Consider the following 20,000-nt stretch of genomic DNA (forward strand, 5'->3'; position numbering starts at 1 on the left):
AAAATACTTTTTTTCTGTTATTTTCCACAGAAGAAAGAATGACATGTGGCCATTTCTGGGGAACTATCCCTTAAATATGCTGTGTTTTATAAAGATATAAATTCTCTGACTGTGTATTTGTGTTTGGCTTGCTTTAAACATCAAGGAAGTCTCTGTAACACTGTCTATTAAGCCTCTATTTATAACGCATTATAAGGGAATTCGGTAACACTGTATTTTACAGTGTCCTTGTTACATATGTTACATCTACTTACCACAGTAATAACAGTAAATTATGTATATTTACATGCAAATAACCCTCAACCAAACCCTAACCCAAAAAATTATCGTGATTTTAACGGTAAAAGACCGTTGTGAAAAACTGTTAATTGGTTAACAGAAAGTTTCCTTATTATATATGGTAAATAACTGTGATCGATCTCTAATGGTGCATTTAATGTAATTTTACTGTAAAATACCGTTAAATTTACAGTTTTTGAAAGTGAAAAAAAACCTCATTGTATAATTTACAGTGAAAAAACGTAAATTGACTTTCCCACAATTCCCTGGGCGACACTTCACATTTGATGTATTTTTGTTGAAATAACTATGTTTCTTCATAGTTTTCTTAGTTTTTTTTCTAATCAGTTATGTAATGAAATACGGTTTATTACTGTACATTTTAAATTAAGTCTGTAAAACCTAAAATGTTGCTACCGTATCTTATACGGTAAATTACTGGCGACCACAGCTGCCGGTATTTTACCGTAAATTTAACGGATTTTTTTTTACAGTGTATAATTAATTAATATTACTCAGTACTTAAATATATAATTACACCGTAACAATGACACCTTAAAATAAAGTGTAACCGGAAATTCTTAATGCATTATAATACATGCCTTATAAACAACCTTATAATTTGTTGTATCATCTGATAAATAATCATAACAACAGTTAACTTACAATATATTATAATATTTGTGGTTATAACTTTTAAGAGTACAATGCATTATAACCCTGCATTTATATAAGGGGATATAATGGATACAATTATGTTAATTGTGTGTTATAAATCATCATACCCTTAATAGTTACAACCACAAATAGGAAAGTATTATTACTGTTGTTACGATTATTCATGAACACATTATAAGGTTGTGTATAAGGCATCATGCATGTATTATTATGCAGGTAACGCTTTAGTTTAGGCTCCAATTCTCACTAAATTGCTTATTAACATGCATATCACAAGGATATTCGCTGTTTATTAGTACTTATAAAGCACATGACCGTATCTACATTCCTTAATCATAAACTTAACAACTTCCTTAATAGCTATAAATAAGCAGTAATTTTTATTTTACTAAAAGTTTGAGGTAAAAGTTGTAGTTTATAGTGAGGATTGGACCCTAATCTAAAGTGTGACCGAAGTCCCTTATAATGCTCTATAAATACAGGCTTCTTAGAAAGTGTTACCAAAGTCCCTTTACACACACACACACACACACACACACACATTTTTCATCTTCAAAATAATGTGCACTTAACAGTCAGTCACAAAAACGCAATGCTAAACACCAGAAGAAGTAACATTTGGAGTAAGATGTGGGAAAGCCCAACGGACGTTGTTGTGTAGCACCCACGGCTCTGCATGTCCTTCCAACACACACACACACACACACCCAGAAGCTACAGCACGTCCTGAGTGTGTCCTGTGCGTATGGCAGGGGTCAGTTTGCTCTCGGTGAGTGTGAAACTTGAGTGTGAGATGTTGCCCAGCTCTGAGGTGTTCCTGGAGACACGTCTGCCCTGCTTCCCCTCGGCCTCACGGAGGGCCTGTCCTCTACAGATGCCTGACCTACTCTACTTTATACTCCAGTCCTGTTCTCCTGCGCTGCGGAGACCTCATTCCTGCTGTCATGAGTGTGATGTGTAGATGTAGATGGCCATGGTTCTGTAGGAGGTGGACAACATTTACACTGTGAACTAAACATTTGTGACCCTGGACCACAAAACCAGTCACATGGGTACATTTTCTGAAATTGAGATTTATATATCACCTGAAATCTGAATAAATAAGCTTTCAATTGATGTATGGTGTCTTAGGATAGGACAATATTTGGTCGAGATATGACTATTAGAAAATCTGGAATCTGAGGGAGCAAAAAAATCTAAACTTTGAGAAAATCTCCTTTAAAGTTGTGCATTTATGTTCACGATTGAGCTGCATTCACTCACAAAAATACATGTTTTATATATTTACGGTAGGACATTTACTAAATATCTTCATGGAACATGATCTTTACTTAATATCCTAATGATTTTTGGCATAAAAGAAAAATGGATAATTTTGACCCATACAATGTACAGTTGGCTATTGCCACAGATATACCCGTGCGACTCCAGACTGGGTTTGTAATCCAGGGTTAGGCTTAGTGTTGTTGTGTTGTTCACAGAAGCAAGGATATGTAAGATTTTAAGGGCCAGGTTGTACCAGCGCAAACCCTCTTTTGGTGTTAAAAAATACTGTCAGGATTAGGGTTGGGTATCATTTGAATTTTAACGATTTCAATTCTTATCGATTCCTAATTTCGATTCCAATAGGGTAAAAAAAAAAGAAAAGATAGATAGATATCATTCACATTTAGTCTTATTGCAAAACATGTAACTAGCTGAATATCAGGAACAAAAATCAGCAGGTTTTTTAAAACACGTACACAAGGAACGTTTGCCTGTGGTTTAAAAACACCATAGAAAACAACTAGCCTAACTAATATAAATGTCAAGCATTATTAAAGACAAGTAAACACTCAGTAATTAAAAAAGAACAAATAAAAAAATTAGCAATCGCAACAAATAAATACAACTGAACAAAGATATGATTGAAATAAACCGTGTTTTAAGATTTTATGGTATTCAGGTAATGAAACAATGCAATCAAATGTAAAATAACACTGCACTTTATTTAATAAAACATGCATTACAAATATAGTTACAAAAGTTATTTAGTCAAGAACGAGTGAATTTTCTCTTTGTCTTTTGTTGTTTGATTAGTGTTATTATAGAGACAGCAGGAAAATTAGTGCTGTCACTTTAAGAGCTGCACGGATCCAATATACTGATGTGTGTTGTGTGTGTGTGTGTGTGTGTGTGTGTGTGTGTGTGTGTGTGTGTGTGTGTGTGTGTGTGTGCGTGCGTGTGTGTTACAGGGTTGGAACCATAGATATACATAATAAAGGCTAGATGTCTCGTCCGCGCTGCTGGCCAATGGAGGTCGACGTCCGCACCTGGCGGCCATCTTGTCACAGTCAGCTCACTCACGCGTAACATTGTGTTTTAATGGTGCATTTACTTTTTAAATAACCATAACTTGCTCAATTTTATACCAATTTTCAAACGGGTTGGTTTGTTATAAACGTCAGAGATGTAGTTATGACACTGCATACTTATGAATAATTATAATATTATATATTTCAACATGTTCAAGCATCCAGAATTATAGCCACGTTAATAAAGTTTGTAAGAAACCAAACCGTTTGTAAATCCGTCTAGATTTCAGCGAGATAAGAGGATTTGTGTTCGTGCAGATCCCACCAGAAAGCTTGCCTGTGACAAGATGGCCGCCGGTGATGACGTTAGAGACTCCGCCGTAAGACATCTAGCCTTTATTATGGAGATCTATGGTTGGAACAACATGAGGGAGAGTAATTACTGACAGTTTACATTTTTGGGTGAACTAACCCTTTAAGTTTATCTTTTCTACACCATCTACTTTGTTAGATTTGTGCTAAAAGACAGAAAAAGCAATTTGCTAATGGAGTTTAGCATTTTTCAGAGTTTGCTAATTTGCCAATGGGGCAGGAAAATAAACTCAAGACATTCTGGAATCATTTTTACTGTGTATTTGAATTGCTGAACATAGTTTCGAATCAAACCCTCCATGATGATATATTGAAGTCGAGCTGTTGTCAGATGCGAGCTGCACAATCAGTGCCATTAACATAAAGTGATTCCGCCCACTCTCTGAATCATATTAGACAAATAAGATCACTCACCCGAGTGTAAAGCGTCGCTCGGGTCTTAATTACCAGAGGAAGACTACGGCTGTGTCCCAATGGGCACACTGACTTTCAAAATAGTATGTGAGATTAGAATTAGTGCATCCCAGTTCATAGTGTGTTAAAAACAGGGTGCTTTTCACAATACATATAGTTTCAAAGCCGCTTTACAGAAAACGCATGTTTACACATCATAATTTACAGTGATCTGTCATCAGAGGTGACTGTCCAAGTTATGTATTTCAGAAATGCACATATACAAAATCACAGTTATACTTTTTTTGTTGAGTTTGCGTTGCTTGTTATAACGTTCATCTGGGAACGCAACGTGTGTCATTTCACCAGATTTATAACATCATAATTTATAAACATACGCCAACACAGGAGAATACATCAATACGTTTCTAAATATGCGAACTGTTGTTCATCGTGATCAAAATCTGAACATGCAATATGCTTTTAAACGAAACAAATTTCTTGTGTCATGCATTCTTTTTTATCAACACTTTAATGTGGGTTAGTTTCATAAAAAAGCAACATTTTGCACAAAAAGCTGAGATAATCACGTTTTCTCAAAGACTTTGTCCGGATGGGATTCAGACCAATGATCAAAACACAGATGGAGTCGATCGAGTCCCTCAACAAAGTCCTGTAGCTCGTCCTCGTCATATTCGATGATTGCGTTATTTTACATGTGATCTGCAATGCTTCTATGGCTTGTTTCTACTGCTTCTTTGCTTGTTTTTAGATCCAGAGATGTTTCTATTTTGACTATTTCAAAGGATGTGTAACAGCGCCCCCTACTGTATAACAGTGCAAGCATGGATTGCCGGGAAAAACTCCTCAAGGGTGGGGAAAGTGTTAAGGAAGGAAAGTGTTATTCGTCCTCATTAAGCTCTCTTTTGAGCTAGAAGTGTTATGATACACTAAAATCCTTGTATTAATATTCATGTTGCTGTGAGTGTTTACTGTATATCTGGTCAGAGATCACTTTCCATCAAGCTGCACTTAATCTACATCTCAGAAGTTGTGCTCATACTGGAGGAAGACAACACTTTATATGCTGACTGCCAACATTACCCTTCATTAATCTAGTCGTTCATATGTTTTTGTTTCTTGCTCATCTCAAAGAGCATTGCAGTACTTGCCGATCACAAACGAATCTTGCTCAAATACGCTGAAAGCATTCCTGTAGCTCAAACATAGAGCATGATGCTAGCAATGCCAAGGTCATGGGTTCGATTCCCAGGGAATGCATGAACGGATGAAATTAATATCTTGAATGCAATGAATGTTGCTTTGAATAAAAGCAAATAAACATCAGTTTTCACTCTATATCTGCAATAATATGTTTTAGTTAGATATTTAAATGCGTAGTTTTATGATCAAAGCTCTAGTTTTAAAACATATAAAGCATTTAGGGCTGCATGATTAATCGAAATTACACCGCGAGGCTTCTAATTTTTAAGATTTTTTAATTGCATAAATCTATGCACAGCGTGTTAGTGAAGAGCGGAGTAAACACTCCGGTGCGTTCACACCGGACGCGAATAGCGTGTCAGGCGCGAGTGATTTCAATGTTAAGTCAATGCAAAGACACGTTACGCGCGTAAAAAATTCCTGCGGCGCGAATGAGGCGTAGACGTGAATGCGCCTCATTCACGCGTCAAGTTTGCTCGAATGGCGCGAATTGAGCGCTTGGCGCATTAAGCGCGTTACGCACAAATGATTTTATGTAGTGCTTTTGTGCATTCACGCTTTTGACGCGAATTCGCGTCTGCCGCCCGAGTTGAAAAATCTGAACTTCTGCATCAATTTGCGCCATGTTAACCAATCGGAGCCTGCTTGCTGCTGTCACGTGGTGAAGTGACGTGATAAACGGGGGCAGGCCCGCTTTTCAGTTTATAATGTCATTTTAAATGTTTGGCCTCAATAACTTATTGCCCGCTAAATGCCTAAATGCCCGCGTGAAAGAAGGAATGACATTGTTCAGTGTCACATTCATAGTTAACATCTGAACACTTGCAGTCATACATTTCTGAATGAGATGAAGAAAAACTTACCTAATTAAAGAAGTCGTTTGACCTACGTTATAACGAGTCATTAATGTATTTTAACTTATATGTTTCATATAATAGAACCGAAACTAAAGATTGTGAATTTAAACATTTCTCGTTTACCAGCGGCAAACGTCAGGAGGACTAGCCGAGGTGAGGCTGTTCAGGCGGGTTACATGAGCGATGAGCGCCCGCTGATCGCCTGGATCTCACAACTCCGAAACGTCAAATGTTTTAAATAGGCGCTATCTTTATAAATAAACCACAGATTTGAGCTTTAAACAACTACATTCTCGACTGAACAACTCTTAAAACTACATTTCGTGACACAATAACAGTAGTATTTAGTATCTTTCTTGCAAACAGACACCGCCTAGCACTTGACTCTCCCAGAAGAAGCGTATTTCGCCTTGGACGCGCGAAGGCGTTCAAAATGTTCAAGCGTCAAACTAGACGCGGCAGGCACGAATTTGACGCACAGTAAAAGCGCTGTGAATTCGAGTTACTTATAACGTGCATTTGAAAAAGCAACATCTTTTCAAACTTGTAATGCCAAGCGTTCATAAACCTGTTGTCCAACTAAAGACAACATTTAATAACATGTTTTTACTCCCTTCATAACGTCAGTCGAGTGTTTGAAATAACTTCCTTTTGTAAACTGATTTGGCTTCTGAACGTAGAATAAGGCAGACAATATAATATTATTTTACAGTATTCTATACAGTGATAAAGGCTGTGTCGATCAGCATTGCATTATAAATGGGCCTATACTTCATTATTATGAAAATACCAAATACACCATATAGTGTGGCAGTCGTACGTGAAACCAGGAATAATGCGCAGAGATGCGGTGTAACACTAGACAAAACCTTGCCGTGAATGACAGAGTGTAAGAGCCGTGCTATTTTGGTCCAATGAGGGTTTCCAGTAGCACGGGGAAGGAAGCGCGTGTTCTGGTCTTTCCAGCGTTTTAAAGGAATTTTGGTTAAATAAGACACAGGTTCTCATATGCAATTATCTCGTTTTAATCTGACTCCATGAATTAAATGAAAGTTCAATGTGCAATAAGGTTATGTTTACACTTAAATAGTTACAACATGAGAATTTAAACCATTTGTACCCAGCATTTAAATATAAAATGTTACCTGAGAGAGAGAAATATAAAGAGAGAGAGAGAGAGAGAGAGAGAGAGAGAGAAAGAGAGAGAGAGAGAAAGAAAGAAAGAGAGAGAGAGAGAAAGAAAGAGAGAGAGAGAGAAAGAGAGGGAGAGAGACCCTCTCCCCAGCTTGGCATCCAAAGACAAGAGAGTGAAGAACCTTTGCTGTCCAGTTTTGTCATTTCTCCCCCCACCGTGTCCCCAGCACCCAGGTGTGAGACATTCAAACTGACCAATCAGACCATCACAATTTCCTCCATTGTCCCAATCACTGCTATGCTGGAAATGTCTTAATGTAAAGAAAGTGTCTTTGTTCCATTGAAATAATCTTGGATTATTTCCAACCTTACAGAGTAAACATTGTATATATAGGCTGGGACTAACAAGTTAATGATACACAGCTGTAGACAATCAGTGAAGATGAACCATAAATATGTGTTACTTTTAATTGACAGTTCATTGTGACATTCAATATACCTTTCTATGAATAAACCAGATTTCATTCTGCTGTGACACAAATAATAAAACTGCTGCTCAAAGAATCACGTTTAACCAGTAATTGCTACAGATAAGATTATTGAAAAGAATAGACATCTAAAAAAAAATAGTAATCATTAATGTTAGAAATGTCATGATGATGAACATAAAGAAATAAAACTTTTAAAACACAATTAGACTCACTCAGAAATTACTAAAGAACAAATAAAAGTAAAGAATAAAAACAGTGAATGTTAGTAAACGCACAAACATTCACACATCTTTTCACTCATAATTTATGCAGATGAAGTTGAGTTTGCGAGTCTCAGGCTATGTTTACACGGAAACGATCTGAAGAGAAAACGCAAAAGTGGCGTTGCGTTATCACTTTTTATTCTGCGTTTAGACGAGCGTTATTGGGGGGGAAATCTGCGTGCATATGGTGACGCAAAAGTGTGTGAAATTGGATGTAGTGTGCACTCCAGGCGGCTAGGTGGCGATGTGAAGCACTGAAAGTGAAAGAGACGCTGACACAGTTTGTCATGTTTAATACGGTAAAGCTGCTGCTCTAACCCTCGCTGCTCTTCGCCTGTCGCTCAAAAATTACAGTTTTTTTTTTTTTTTGTCAATGAAATGAATGCTATATTTTAGTTTGATAATGGTTTGTTATTTTCCTGTACTGGCGCATGCCTGTGACGTAAACGCATACGCGGCGCCTTCACTGTCTAGCAGACTTTTGCGTTTTTACCGTTTTACCCTTTAGACGGGAACGCGATGGTGGAGCGTTTTTAAGATTTCCACTCTGGAGGGTGGTTTCACTTTTTTGCGTTTTTAAGCCCCAAAAACGCCGTCGCCGTGTAAACGAAAGGTACATCCGATAAAATATTTTTACGTTTTCACCCGCGAGCGTTCTCATGTAAACAGGGCCTTAGATTCACTCAGAAATTACTAAAGAACAAATCAAACACATACAAGTAAATAAGAAAAAGAATGAAGAATGAAAACAGTGAATGTTAGTAAACGCACAAACATTCACACGTCTTTTCACTCATAATTTCTGCAGATGAAGTTGAGTTTGCGAGTCTCAGGAAGGCTGATCCAGCGCTGATCTCCTCCAGACTGAACTGCTCCTTTTCTCTTCGTGAGGCTGCAGTTTTCCGGTGTCGCTCCGTTCCCTGGAGCCCAGTTCTGGTAGCACACGATCTCTCCGCTCAACCAGAGCCACATGTTCATGCTGCAGTAGTTGTGTAAACCCAACCACACCGCCTCAGTAGACGCTCGTTTAACCACATTCTTCACACGACGCTGCATCTCGTCTGAATGAACCGAGACCAGATCCACATGATTCTGTCTGCAGTATCTCATCGCTTCAGGCCACGTCAGATTCTCTCTGATCAGAATCAGTTCATCTGGACACAAAACAAACCACAAGCAAAAACTAGAGGGAGACTGATCAAAAACAACATTGTTGAGGAATCTGTCATGGCAGACATGTAGCGTGAACTTTAAGATATCTTGAGGTGATGTGTAGATTTTGTGAGGATCTGCTCACCTTCATGACACACAAAAGGATATTTGTCGTTGCAAGAGTAGTCAAGCCAGTGTCCCTGAGTGAGCTGCTTCATCCCTGCACAGTTTTCAACACCTCCACTATTATCAGGTTCATTAGGAGCCCAGTATCTGAATAAAGAGTCACTCTGATCTGACCACTGCCATGAGTCTCTGACTCTGAACAGACCGATCAAGACATCATTAGATATGTGACTATCACTGATGAACTTCTGAACCTGTCGATTCTCATTCTGGTTCCTCACACTGACCAGATCAGTGTGATTCTGTCTGCAGTAACTCTGAGCGTCTCTCCAATTCATCGTCTGATTGATAAAGACAAGTCCTGTGTTCACTTTTAAGAAAAACAAATGAAAACAGATTCATGAATCAGTTTATTCATTATTCGTGTGCCGCTTTATGTTTTGAATGTGAACAGGAGCAACAGTGGAAGCATCAGAAACACGTCATTCAAAAACGTCTTGGTTATGTATGGTAACCCCAGGGAATGGAGACGCTCGTCGGAGGTAGACTGACGGAATTGGGATCTCGCTTGAGAGACCAATCCACTTTCGAGTGTAACTAAACGAGCCAATGCATATTGGCATGCGATAATTGCGCCAGCTGGTCAGCCACGCAGCGCGGGTATATAATGAGCAGCAGGTGCATCGCATATTTGTTTTTTGCTGAGGAGCCGAGCCGGAGACCCGGCCGCCCAGTGGTGGTACAGCAAACATGGCGACGGGATATACGTCTCCGTTCCCTCCCTTAGGGAAGGAGGATTACCATACGTAACTGAGACGTTCCCTTTCAGTCGGTCACTCTCCACGTACGTCGGAGGTAGACCAACTGAATTGGGATCCCTACCAAAACACCATGTTGCTGGCCCTTCCAGTGCCATGGATAAGCCTCACCATTCCCCCTCTGATGGGGGCAGAAGCTCATGCAGAGAGTGTCAACCACTGATGATCCGCATGACCCACTCAGCAAGACTATTGGATAACAATGGGAAAGCCTGCCCTTTCTAGCGGAAAAGGAGGGCTGCAGAAGCCACATTTTGCTGAAGGGAGGTATCGCGGAGAATACACGTGGACTAGCCAAGCAGGCAAGTACAACATATGGAAGTCTCTGGGGTGGTTCCAGCCTAGTTCTAGGGTGGAAGTGCACCGGCAGAGACGAATGAGCGGGGCTCTGTCGAGGAAAAGACACTGGCTAGCCGACAGGTTAGCAGTACTGTGGAAGAATACACATATACGCCTACACATATAAGAATACGCCGCAGGGACTGCTACATATGGACACCCAGCCTAGCTGCCTCAATGCATACGAGTGTTAGGCCTGGCTCCAGACGCTCTGCCACGTCTGACTGGCGGGGGGTGACAGAGGAACTCAACAGGGTTAGCCGTTTTTGGGTAACTTACTAGAGCAATAGACGCATGTATCTGACCCACCAGGCGAGAATGGCGTGGCACGCCGACACTTGAACGGATTCCCCGCACTACTGGCCACTTGGGGGCGATTATACGGGGGGATAACGGCTCTACACGAAGGCTATAGAATCTAGCGAACATGTTTGGTGTCGCCCAGCTCTGCTTGGAGACAGCCTTTCCCTTCTGCTGGCCTCCGTAACAGACAAAGAGCTGGTCTGAGGTCCTAAAGCTTTGCAATCTGTCCAAGTAATACAGCAGGGAGCGGACGGGACAGAGAAAAGCCATGGCTGGGTCTGCCTCCTCCGAGGGCAGCACTTGCAGATTCGCTGCCTGGTCCCTTAAAGGAGTGGTAGGAACCTTGGGCACATATCCGGGCCAGGGTCTCAGGATAACGTGAGAGCTGGCCGGCCCGAAATTCTAGGCACGATTCGTCAACCGAAAATGCTTGCAGGTCCCCTACCCTCTTGATGGAAGCCAGCGCAGTTAAGAGCACTGTCTTCAGTGACAGGATTTTCAACTTAGCTGACTGCAGTGGTTCGAAGGGAGGTCTCTGCAGTGCGCTGAGCACCAGAGACCGGTCCCAAGAGGGTATAGATGGAGGGCGAAGCAGATTCAATCTTCTCGCCCCCCCTCAGGAACTTGACGATCAGGTCGTGCTTTCCCAAAGACTTACCATCAACTCCATCGTGATGTGCAGCAATACGGCAACATACACTTTGAGGGCTCACTGGGGGAAACTCATACTTGCGTAAGTCCTAGGGCCAGCTGTGTCCCAGTGCATCTGTTCCAAGGGTTCCGTCGGTCAGGGAGAAGAACAACTGGCAGTGCGACGTGTCCGGGGAGGCAAACAGATCTACCTGTGCGGCCCCAAAGCACCTCCAAATCAGCTGGACCCCCTTCGGATAGAGTCGCCACTCTTCCGGAAGCGCAGGCTGTCGTGAGAGCTTGTCGGCTGCACGATTAAGCACGCCTGGAATGTGGATGGCATGAAGCCACCTCAGATGCTTCTGATTCCAGAGGAGGAGATGACTGGCGAGTTGTGACATGCAACGGGAGCGTAGACCACCTTGTCGGTTGATATACGCAACAGTCGCAGTGCTGTCTGTGCAGACCAGTACATGCTTTCCATGAAGCGGCAGCTTGAAGTGGCTCAGTGCAAGACATACTGCTAGGACCTTGAGGCAGTTGACATGCCCCGTCCACAGACCCGAGACTTCCGGTGGTAGAGGCATCCATGAAAACCACAGCATGCCTTGACACTTGTTTTAGGGGAACACCTGCCCGTAGAAATGAAGGGTCCGACAACGGGCTGAAGGTTTGGCGACAGTGCGAGGTAATGGAAAACCAGTAGGTGCCGCTCTGCCACGCCCATCTCGGGACCCGGCCGTGAATCCAGTGTTGATGCAGCCTCATATGAAGAAGCTGGCAGAAGAGGCAGAAGCTGGCCAGTGGGGTAGGACGTGCTTAATCGCCTTCGTCTGCTTCAGGGCTTCCGAGAAAAAGTTCTCGACGGCGTCGCCGAATAGGCCAGCCTGTGAGATAAGAGAGAACCAGGATGGACCGACCCCAAAAAAACAATCGTCCAGCCTTGAGGGTTACACTCGAGCCCGATGCAGCGATGGACATTTGTTAATCTAGTGGAATCCTGAAAGAAACGACTGGCACCGCCCGGGAGGGGTCTGCACGCTCTCTCAGATGCTCCACGGTTTTCGGCGTGCAGTAGGAGTGTTGGGCCCGAGAAGGTGGTCTCGGCGGGGAAGCCAACACTGTAACCCTAAGATCACCAGTGCTATTAGCCAAAGTTGCCCTCTTCTGGTTTCTCTTCAGCTCTGAGTCATGATCACAGCTGAAATGTGCAGTTACACCAAAGCCACAAGAGGCTTCTTCCCAGAAATAACGCTCGTAAAAACACTCTAAGAGAATTAGTAGAGCTGAACATACACGTGCTCGGCTCCGAAGTGAAAGGCAAATATGCGATGCATCTGATGCTCATTATATACCCGCGCTGCGTGGCAGAGCAGCTGGCGCAATTATCGCATGACAATGTGCATTGGCTCGTTTAGTTACACTCAAAGTGGATTGGTCTCTCAAGTGAGATCCCAATTCTGTCGTCGAGAGTGACCGACTGAGAGGGATCGCTTAACTTGTAATTAAATGCGTTGCGTTCATATTCTGGGCTCAACTGCTTTTCTGTATAGCATGGTTTATTAATAAGGTGTTTAATGAATTTGGTCTGTTAATATCACTGTCCATAGTGCATTAAGCCACGTTAAGCGTTTTCTTTATAATGATTTTCTATGGGAGGAAAACGCTTAACGTGTAATTAAACGTATTGCTTTCATATTCTGGACTCATCTGCTTTTCTGTACACATAATGCTTTATTAGAATAGCGTTTACAGAGTTTGGTCTGTTATTGCCACTGTCTTATTATATAATTTATATTATATATATTATGCCAAGTTAAAGGCCCCCTGAAGTTTTTTAGCTTTTAGTATGAATATGTTAGCCTAACGGTTATGATTAAACGGGTCTGTTCCAAAACAATGACAACATTTGCATTTAGGAGATTACAAAACTTACAGTCTCTCACTTCCGCTAAAATGGATCACAGATTTGTATGACATCACCGTGGACTTCAGCTTCTCATCACATCTTCTGTCCAATCAAATGCTCCTTAGAATCTAATAATTCAATACTATAATAATTTAGAATAATATGAGTCAGTTATGACATTTTATTTGATAACAACTGCAGCTTGTTCCACGCAACCCCGCGTCATAACTGTCATAACGCTTTAACCCAACGGCTGGGTTTGTCCATATTTGACCCAATGACCCAAAATTGGGTTGAAACAACCCAACATTTTTTAGAGTGTACGTCATTCGCATTTGTTCTCAAGACAAGAGTTTTGTTCATAAATATCCAGATGTGTCAAGTTGTTGTATGTCTATTATATGTCGAAATTGTAATGGATCACAGATTTGTATGACATCACCGTGGACTTCAGCTTCTCATCACATTTTCTGTCCAATCAAATGCTCCTTAGAATCTGAAGTGTCCCGCTACGAATACTAATAATTCAATACTATAATAATTTAGAATAATATGAGTCAGTTATGACATTTTATTTGATAACAACTGCAGCTTGTACCACGCAACCCCGCATCATACACTCTAAAAAATGCTGGGTTGTTTCAACCCAATTTTGGGTCAAATATGGACAAACCCAAACGTTGGGTTAAAAACGTAATTAAAAAATTTAACCCAATGGCTGGGTTTGTCCATATTTGACCCAAAATTGGGTTGAAACAACCCAGCATTTTTTAGTGTACGTCATTCGCATTTGTTCTCAAGACAAGAGTTTTGTTCATAAATATCCAGATGTGTCAAGTTGTTGTATGTCGAAATTGTATGCGTTGATTTCTGTTTTGACCAGCATAAATGGTAATGAATTAGTTTGATATTTTTGAATTTATAATCTACAGCATAAATTTAGCTAAAAAATATAATTCTCTGTGCTCTCTAATGGCAGATTCCCACAGTTATCAACAACAAAAGATCAACATGCATTCAATATCGGTTTATTTTCTATACAGAAGCTGAAAGTGTAACAAATATCCACATTCTGCCCTATATTTATGACCATATTAAACAGTAGAAGCATTTAGTATTGCATTACAATGTTGTGCAGTATATGGTGGATCTTTTTTATAAATGAATGTTTGTTGTCATCGTAGGGTGCTGCACTTACTGTTAGATGAATTGCAGATGAAAGTCAGGCTGTTACTACATGACCAATCATACCATTTTCCATTTCTCATAAAAGCACACTCATGTTTTCCTTTAGGTTGAGTAGTAGCCCAGTTCTGGTAGAGCGCAGCTTCACCTGAAGACCACTGCCATTTATTACCACCTGTCTTCTGTAGACCAATCCAGACACGTTCAGCTTTCAGACTCTTCTTCAGCTCGCTCATCTCGTTCATGTTGCCAGCGGTGGCCAGATCTGTGTAATTCTCTCTGCAGTGTTTCTGAGCTTCAGTCCAGGTCTTCCTCATCTTTATAAAGTGATACTTACGCTGAACACATTCAGATACGGAGCAGAGAGCTGTGAAAGAGAGGGTTTGCTTTAATTTTTTCATAACAGGAGCAAACCTGATGAAACTATAAACCATAAATAAAACAACAAACACACTCACCAATGAGGAGCAGAATGAAATATAGAGTTCGGTCCATTTCTGAGGAAAAGACTGAACACTGAAAAACTCAAACGCATATTCATCTTATTGTGAAGTATGATCATGTAATATAAACATTTCCGCAGCATAACACGAGTCACGATCAATAAGACAATATTAACATCTCAAAGACAGTCTTATTGTGGTTGATGAATGAAGATGTGAGTTGCTCTTACTTTAGAGGTTGTGTGTTTCTGTCCTGAGTCTGATGTTTCTGTCTGCAGCTTTAAACTATGTGATTATTATATCTTCTTTCATCCCTACTTTAATGACATATGACATCATTTGTTTATTGTCCTAATTTTCATATTTTACTTCTTCATTTGTGTATTTGTCCACCACTTTCTTTTTTTATATTTGCATCAGTTATGGAGTAGCTACTGTAACTGCATTGACAGAATGGGCCCTATTTTAACGATCTGAAGCGCTAATATCTTTGTGGGCGGATCCCGGCGCTGTTGCTATTATACCGGCGGAATAAACGACTCTTGCGCCTGGTGCAAATCTAAAATGTGTTGGTCTGAAGTCGCTTCATTACTCATAGATGTGGTTTGGGCGTAACGTGAAATAAACCAATCAGAGCGTCATCTCACATTCCCTTTAAGAGCCGGCGCGCTTGTTCCATGGCGGATCGCTATTATAACGGCGGGTTTGCCAGCGCACGCCAGGAGCGGTTCACAGCCGTGAACTTTTGTTCAGTGCCGTAAAACACAGAGAAGTGACATTGGGGATGATGGAGAAACAAATCAAATCACAAATAAGCTTCGGTTAAACAGGCGTATAATAATTTGGGTAAATGTGTAAGCTAGATTTATTTTTTCACATCTTCACGGACACAACAATGATTTCCCTCGTGTGTTAATATTTTTCCTTGTAATAATGTATTATCTGCAAAAATGAAAACTGCTGCGTTTGTGTAGATGAGAGAATCAAAGTGTGTGTGTTGTTCACACGCTACATTATGGCCAAGCATGCGCCCTTAAAACACCATAAATAACACATGCAACGCGCCACTGTCTTTAGACTCGGTTTTTCCTGGTCAGTGGCAAAATTGTTTTCTGAATCTGCAAAATCGCACCAGGGAACGTTTGCGCCGGAACACGCTCCTCTTTTCACTGAACCGCCCCCGCGAGCGCAAGTTCATTCACTAATTTACCGACGTGCGTCTGTGGAGGGAAAAGTCCGCTGTGCGTCGGGTGAAAAATAAGAATGATACATGCGTTGCTGTACAAAGTCAATTGCGCTGGGTGCATTCGGCCCTACAGTAGCTCAGTTGATTTTAAAACAGTGTAGCTTTTCCAGTAGCTAACTACTTTTTCCAGCAAGTAGCAGTTTTGACGAGACTGCAATGCATTGACGCAGCACAGTGTCGTCTTGTTAGATTACAAACTAAAATCATGCCCAGAGCGGCTCAGGTCACAGTACGCTGCATTTTGTGAATCCAAATTCAGTTGCATATATTTTGTTCTTGCATTGATGTGACATTTGTAGCAATTTTGCACTTTGAACAGTCAGTTTGAGATATAGGCCACAGTTGAGTATTGTATCTTTGGATAGTTACCAAAATAAAGCTGTACTCTTATCATAATTGTATTGCATTGCATTGTTTTAAGCCCCAAACATTGTACTGAAAACATACTTCATTAACAATTGTAATGCACAATGTAGTTCCTAAAAAAAAAAAAAAATGTAGTGTCAATGTAGCTACCTACTTTTAATAGTAACTTGTAGTGTTGCTAACTACTTTTTTTCAGAAGGGTAGCTTGATTGTAGATTAACTTATTTAATTTATGAGTAGCTTGTCAAATTACAGTTTCAGAGTAGCTTCCCAACACTAATATTAATATGGACCTTAATCAGAAAATGATATACACTATATTGACAAAAGTTTTGTGACGTCTGCCATTCTCGTAGGGTTTAATATGGAGTTGGCCCACCTTTTGCAGCTATAACAGCTTCAACTCTTCTGGTAAGGCTTTCCACAAGGTTTAGAAGTGCGTTACTGTGGGAATGTTTGACCATTCTTCTAGAAGCGCATTAGTGAGGTCAGACACTGATGTTGGACGAGAAGGCCTGGCTCGCAGTCTCCGCTCTAATTTATCCCAAAGGTGTTCAATGGGGTTGAGGTCAGGCCAGTCAAGTCCACACCAAACTCGCTCATCCATGTCTTTATGGACCTTGCTTTGTGCACTGGTGCGCAGTCATGTTGGATCAGGAACATCCCCAGACTGTTCCCACAAAGTTGAGAGCATGAAATTGTCCAATATATTGTGACCAGTTGTTCGATTGACATTACCCTAAAGTCCATTTATAATGTTAATAAAGGTTGTTGGACTCTCATTATCCCACTGACATAATAACCATCTTCTGCTGCTGATGTTTCAGAATAAACGTGTCTTTATCTCCTGTCTAAATACTTGATTGTGATAAGGAGTGAATGCGGACATTGAAATATTATTACTTTTAGTAGAATTCGTCTCTTTGTGAAAGTTCAGTTGTTGTTTAATGTCAAACTCTTACTGGTACTGTTTCTTTGTTAATAAAACAAGAACACATTTGAATGTAAACACATCCTTATCATTCGTTTGCTTATGTCTACGCCTCGTTGGTTTGGACGTTTTGGTGGTAAAATATTTCCATCTTTGATATGAAACAGAAGGATAAACAGTGAGTGTTATTTTTCTAGTCATATCTTAGTCATAGTTTTGGAAAGAGTTATAATTTAACAGTGGTAATGACGGCTACATTGGGTTTCGACAATTACAAATAAAGCCACAATAAGCTCATGAAGCGAATTTGTCAATCATCTTGATGGATGATGCAGAGGAAACACTGACCAATAAGAGGACAGTTGTACTTGCATGTGACTTGCGTGAACACATTTTGGTTCGCTTTGAAAGGCTGCCTTGTGAAAACGAACCGTACCAAGAAGAATCTGCAACATTGTATCAAATTAGTTCCAGTTTCGGAGCAAAACAAACGATCTATCCACACTATTCCTGCGCCCCATGATGCTTTGCGTGAATTATGGGTGTAACTTCCGTTCAGCTGTAAACAATCAGTGAAAAGGCGCAATTTAAGAAAGTGTCACCATAAAACGACATTAATCTACTCACCGTTCAAACATCGAACATTAAAAGGAAATTTAAAAGTGTAAAAGCTTCAACAAAGTACTTTCAACAGACCAAATAACCCTAAAAGCGCGAGTCTGTGGTTAAATATCACTGCAATATCTGTAACTCATGTTGCCTTAATAAAAAAATTTTCATTAACGTCAGCATTACGTGTTACTATTTCAAAATGATTTCCGTCATTTTGACAGATTATAAATTGCATTTACCTGTGAAAACAAACCTGGAAAGAGAAATGAGGATTTGATGAGAATAACGAGAGATTATTCGCGCATTCCAGTGAATTATTAATGGAATATATCGTAAATTAAATTTGTGAGAACAGACCATAAATGCGCAGTATTTGTTGTCCTTTTTCAAACTTTTACAGCGGATTGCAAAGGGAAAAAGAAAAAGATCACGAGGAAAGCAGCGACTGAACAGAGCTCTTGCCGTAGATATTCTTGTTATAACATGTCACGTTAAAATACCAAGTGTGTGTTATTCTCATGATGCCTGAAAATAAACCATGAAGGGAAATTGACAGGTCATCCAGTCAAACTAACAGATCAGCTTTATTTGTTTGGCAAACTTATGATTTGAAATGATTAGTTTCAGCCTTTTTGAATGGAAGTTCCCCAAACCGGAAGTGCCGCCCATAACTCAAAGCGCAGTGAGATCGTCAGGAATAAGGTGGATAGGTGTGCAAACTGATTAGTCTCTGAGACTACCATTCCTCTTCATCCTCTGCCTATTTATCCCTAACTTTCTTCAATAAATAATTCTCCAACATGGCATGGTCCTTGCTCGTGAATTTTCTATAAATATCCAAACAGAAGCTCAGTTCAAGTGTCACAAAGCCAGCCGACAGTCGTTTCTTAAAGCAGTGAGTCGATGTTCCTCACCTCAGTTTGGCCTTCATGGCTGTCAGGGAAAATAGAGTCGTTCACACATGTTCAGGAGGAGCAGTGGAGCTCACAGCTTGTCAGAGCGCTGTGTTTGTTCACTGATGTGTAAGTGTGCTGGACGTGAAGCATGGCCTCTGTCACACTGCCCTTTCCAGAGCTGTCAAACCCCCTTCAGCCTCTCATGCAAGCATATGTGTGTGTGATGTGTGTGTGATGTGTTTGTTTACACCCTGAGCTCCCAGCAAAACAGCCTATTTGTGTTTGTTTAAAGGAGTAGTTCACTTCAGAATTCAAATTTCCTGATAATTTACTCTCCCGCACGTCATTCAAGATGTTCATGTCTTTCTTTCTTCAGTCGAAAAGCTGACACAGTTTGTCATGTTTAATACGGTAAAGCTGCTGCTTTAACCCTCGGTGCTCTTCGCGCGTCGCTCAAAAATGACAGAATTTTTTATTTTATTCAATGAAATTAATGCTATATTTTAGTTTGAGAATGTTTTGTTATTGTCCTGTACTGGCGCATGCCTGTGACGTAATTGCATACGCGACGCCTTCACTATCTAGCAGACTTTATAGTTTTTACCGTTTTTACCCTTTAGACGGGAACGTGACGGTGGAGCGTTTTTAAGATTTCCACTCTGGAGGGTGGTTTCACTTTTTTGCGTTTTTAAGCCCTAAAAACGCAGTCGCCGTGTAAACGAAAGGTTTACATCCGATAAAATATTTTTACGTTTTCACCCGCGAGCGTTCTCGTGTAAACAGGGCCTTAGCCAAACCATCCGTCATTTTCTTAAAAAAAAAAAAACATTTCTATACTTTTTAACCACCAATGCTAGTCTTGCACAGTTTAGTGATGCGTCACGGATTACGTAATCACGTTGATAGGTCACGCGTGATGTAGACGGAAGTACCGTAATGTTTACAAAGTGAACGTGCAAAGACAAGGTCAAATGCTATTTACAAAAAATAACTATCAAGTGTAGTGTCAGTTCTGGCAGGTCACGTTAGTCAAGCTCGCATCAGCTGATCCACGTCTAC

General features: G+C 40.6%; 2 protein-coding genes across 4 annotated transcripts in view; one reads left to right on the plus strand and one right to left on the minus strand.

Annotated features, from left to right (window-relative positions):
• Positions 1 to 20,000, plus strand: part of acsf3 (acyl-CoA synthetase family member 3) — a 77,361-nt gene that overhangs the window by 33,641 nt on the left and 23,720 nt on the right. The window lies entirely within an intron of this gene.
• Positions 7,697 to 19,036, minus strand: LOC306987582 (macrophage mannose receptor 1-like). 2 transcript variants are annotated; one of them, XM_079591972.1, is made up of 5 exons: positions 18,960 to 19,036; positions 14,906 to 14,944; positions 14,461 to 14,814; positions 9,283 to 9,633; positions 7,697 to 9,139 (listed from the first exon to the last, which is right to left on the minus strand). In XM_079591972.1, the coding sequence occupies exons 2-5, from the start codon at positions 14,940 to 14,942 to the stop codon at positions 8,775 to 8,777; spliced, it is 1,107 nt and encodes a 368-aa protein (XP_079448098.1). In that variant the 5' UTR covers positions 14,943 to 14,944; positions 18,960 to 19,036; the 3' UTR covers positions 7,697 to 8,774. The 2 variants fall into 2 exon arrangements, with proteins under 2 accessions (XP_079448098.1, XP_079448097.1); XM_079591971.1 differs by lacking the exon at positions 18,960 to 19,036 and adding an exon at positions 15,121 to 15,164.

The sequence above is a fragment of the Phoxinus phoxinus genome, assembly GCF_949152265.1.
Source record: "Phoxinus phoxinus genome assembly, chromosome: 2".
Lineage (NCBI taxonomy): Eukaryota > Metazoa > Chordata > Actinopteri > Cypriniformes > Leuciscidae > Phoxinus > Phoxinus phoxinus.

Excerpts from the sequence above, each read along its gene's own strand:
- LOC306987582 (XM_079591972.1), bottom strand. The coding sequence starts at position 14,942 with ATGGACCGAACTCTATATTTCATTCTGCTCCTCATTG. Across the intron at positions 14,815-14,905 it reads TTTCATTCTGCTCCTCATTG|CTCTCTGCTCCGTATCTGAA; the intron begins GTGAGTGTGTTT and ends TCTCTTTCACAG. Across the intron at positions 9,634-14,460 it reads CATCTGCAATTCATCTAACA|TGAACACAGGACTTGTCTTT; the intron begins GTAAGTGCAGCA and ends TTTTCTTAAAAG.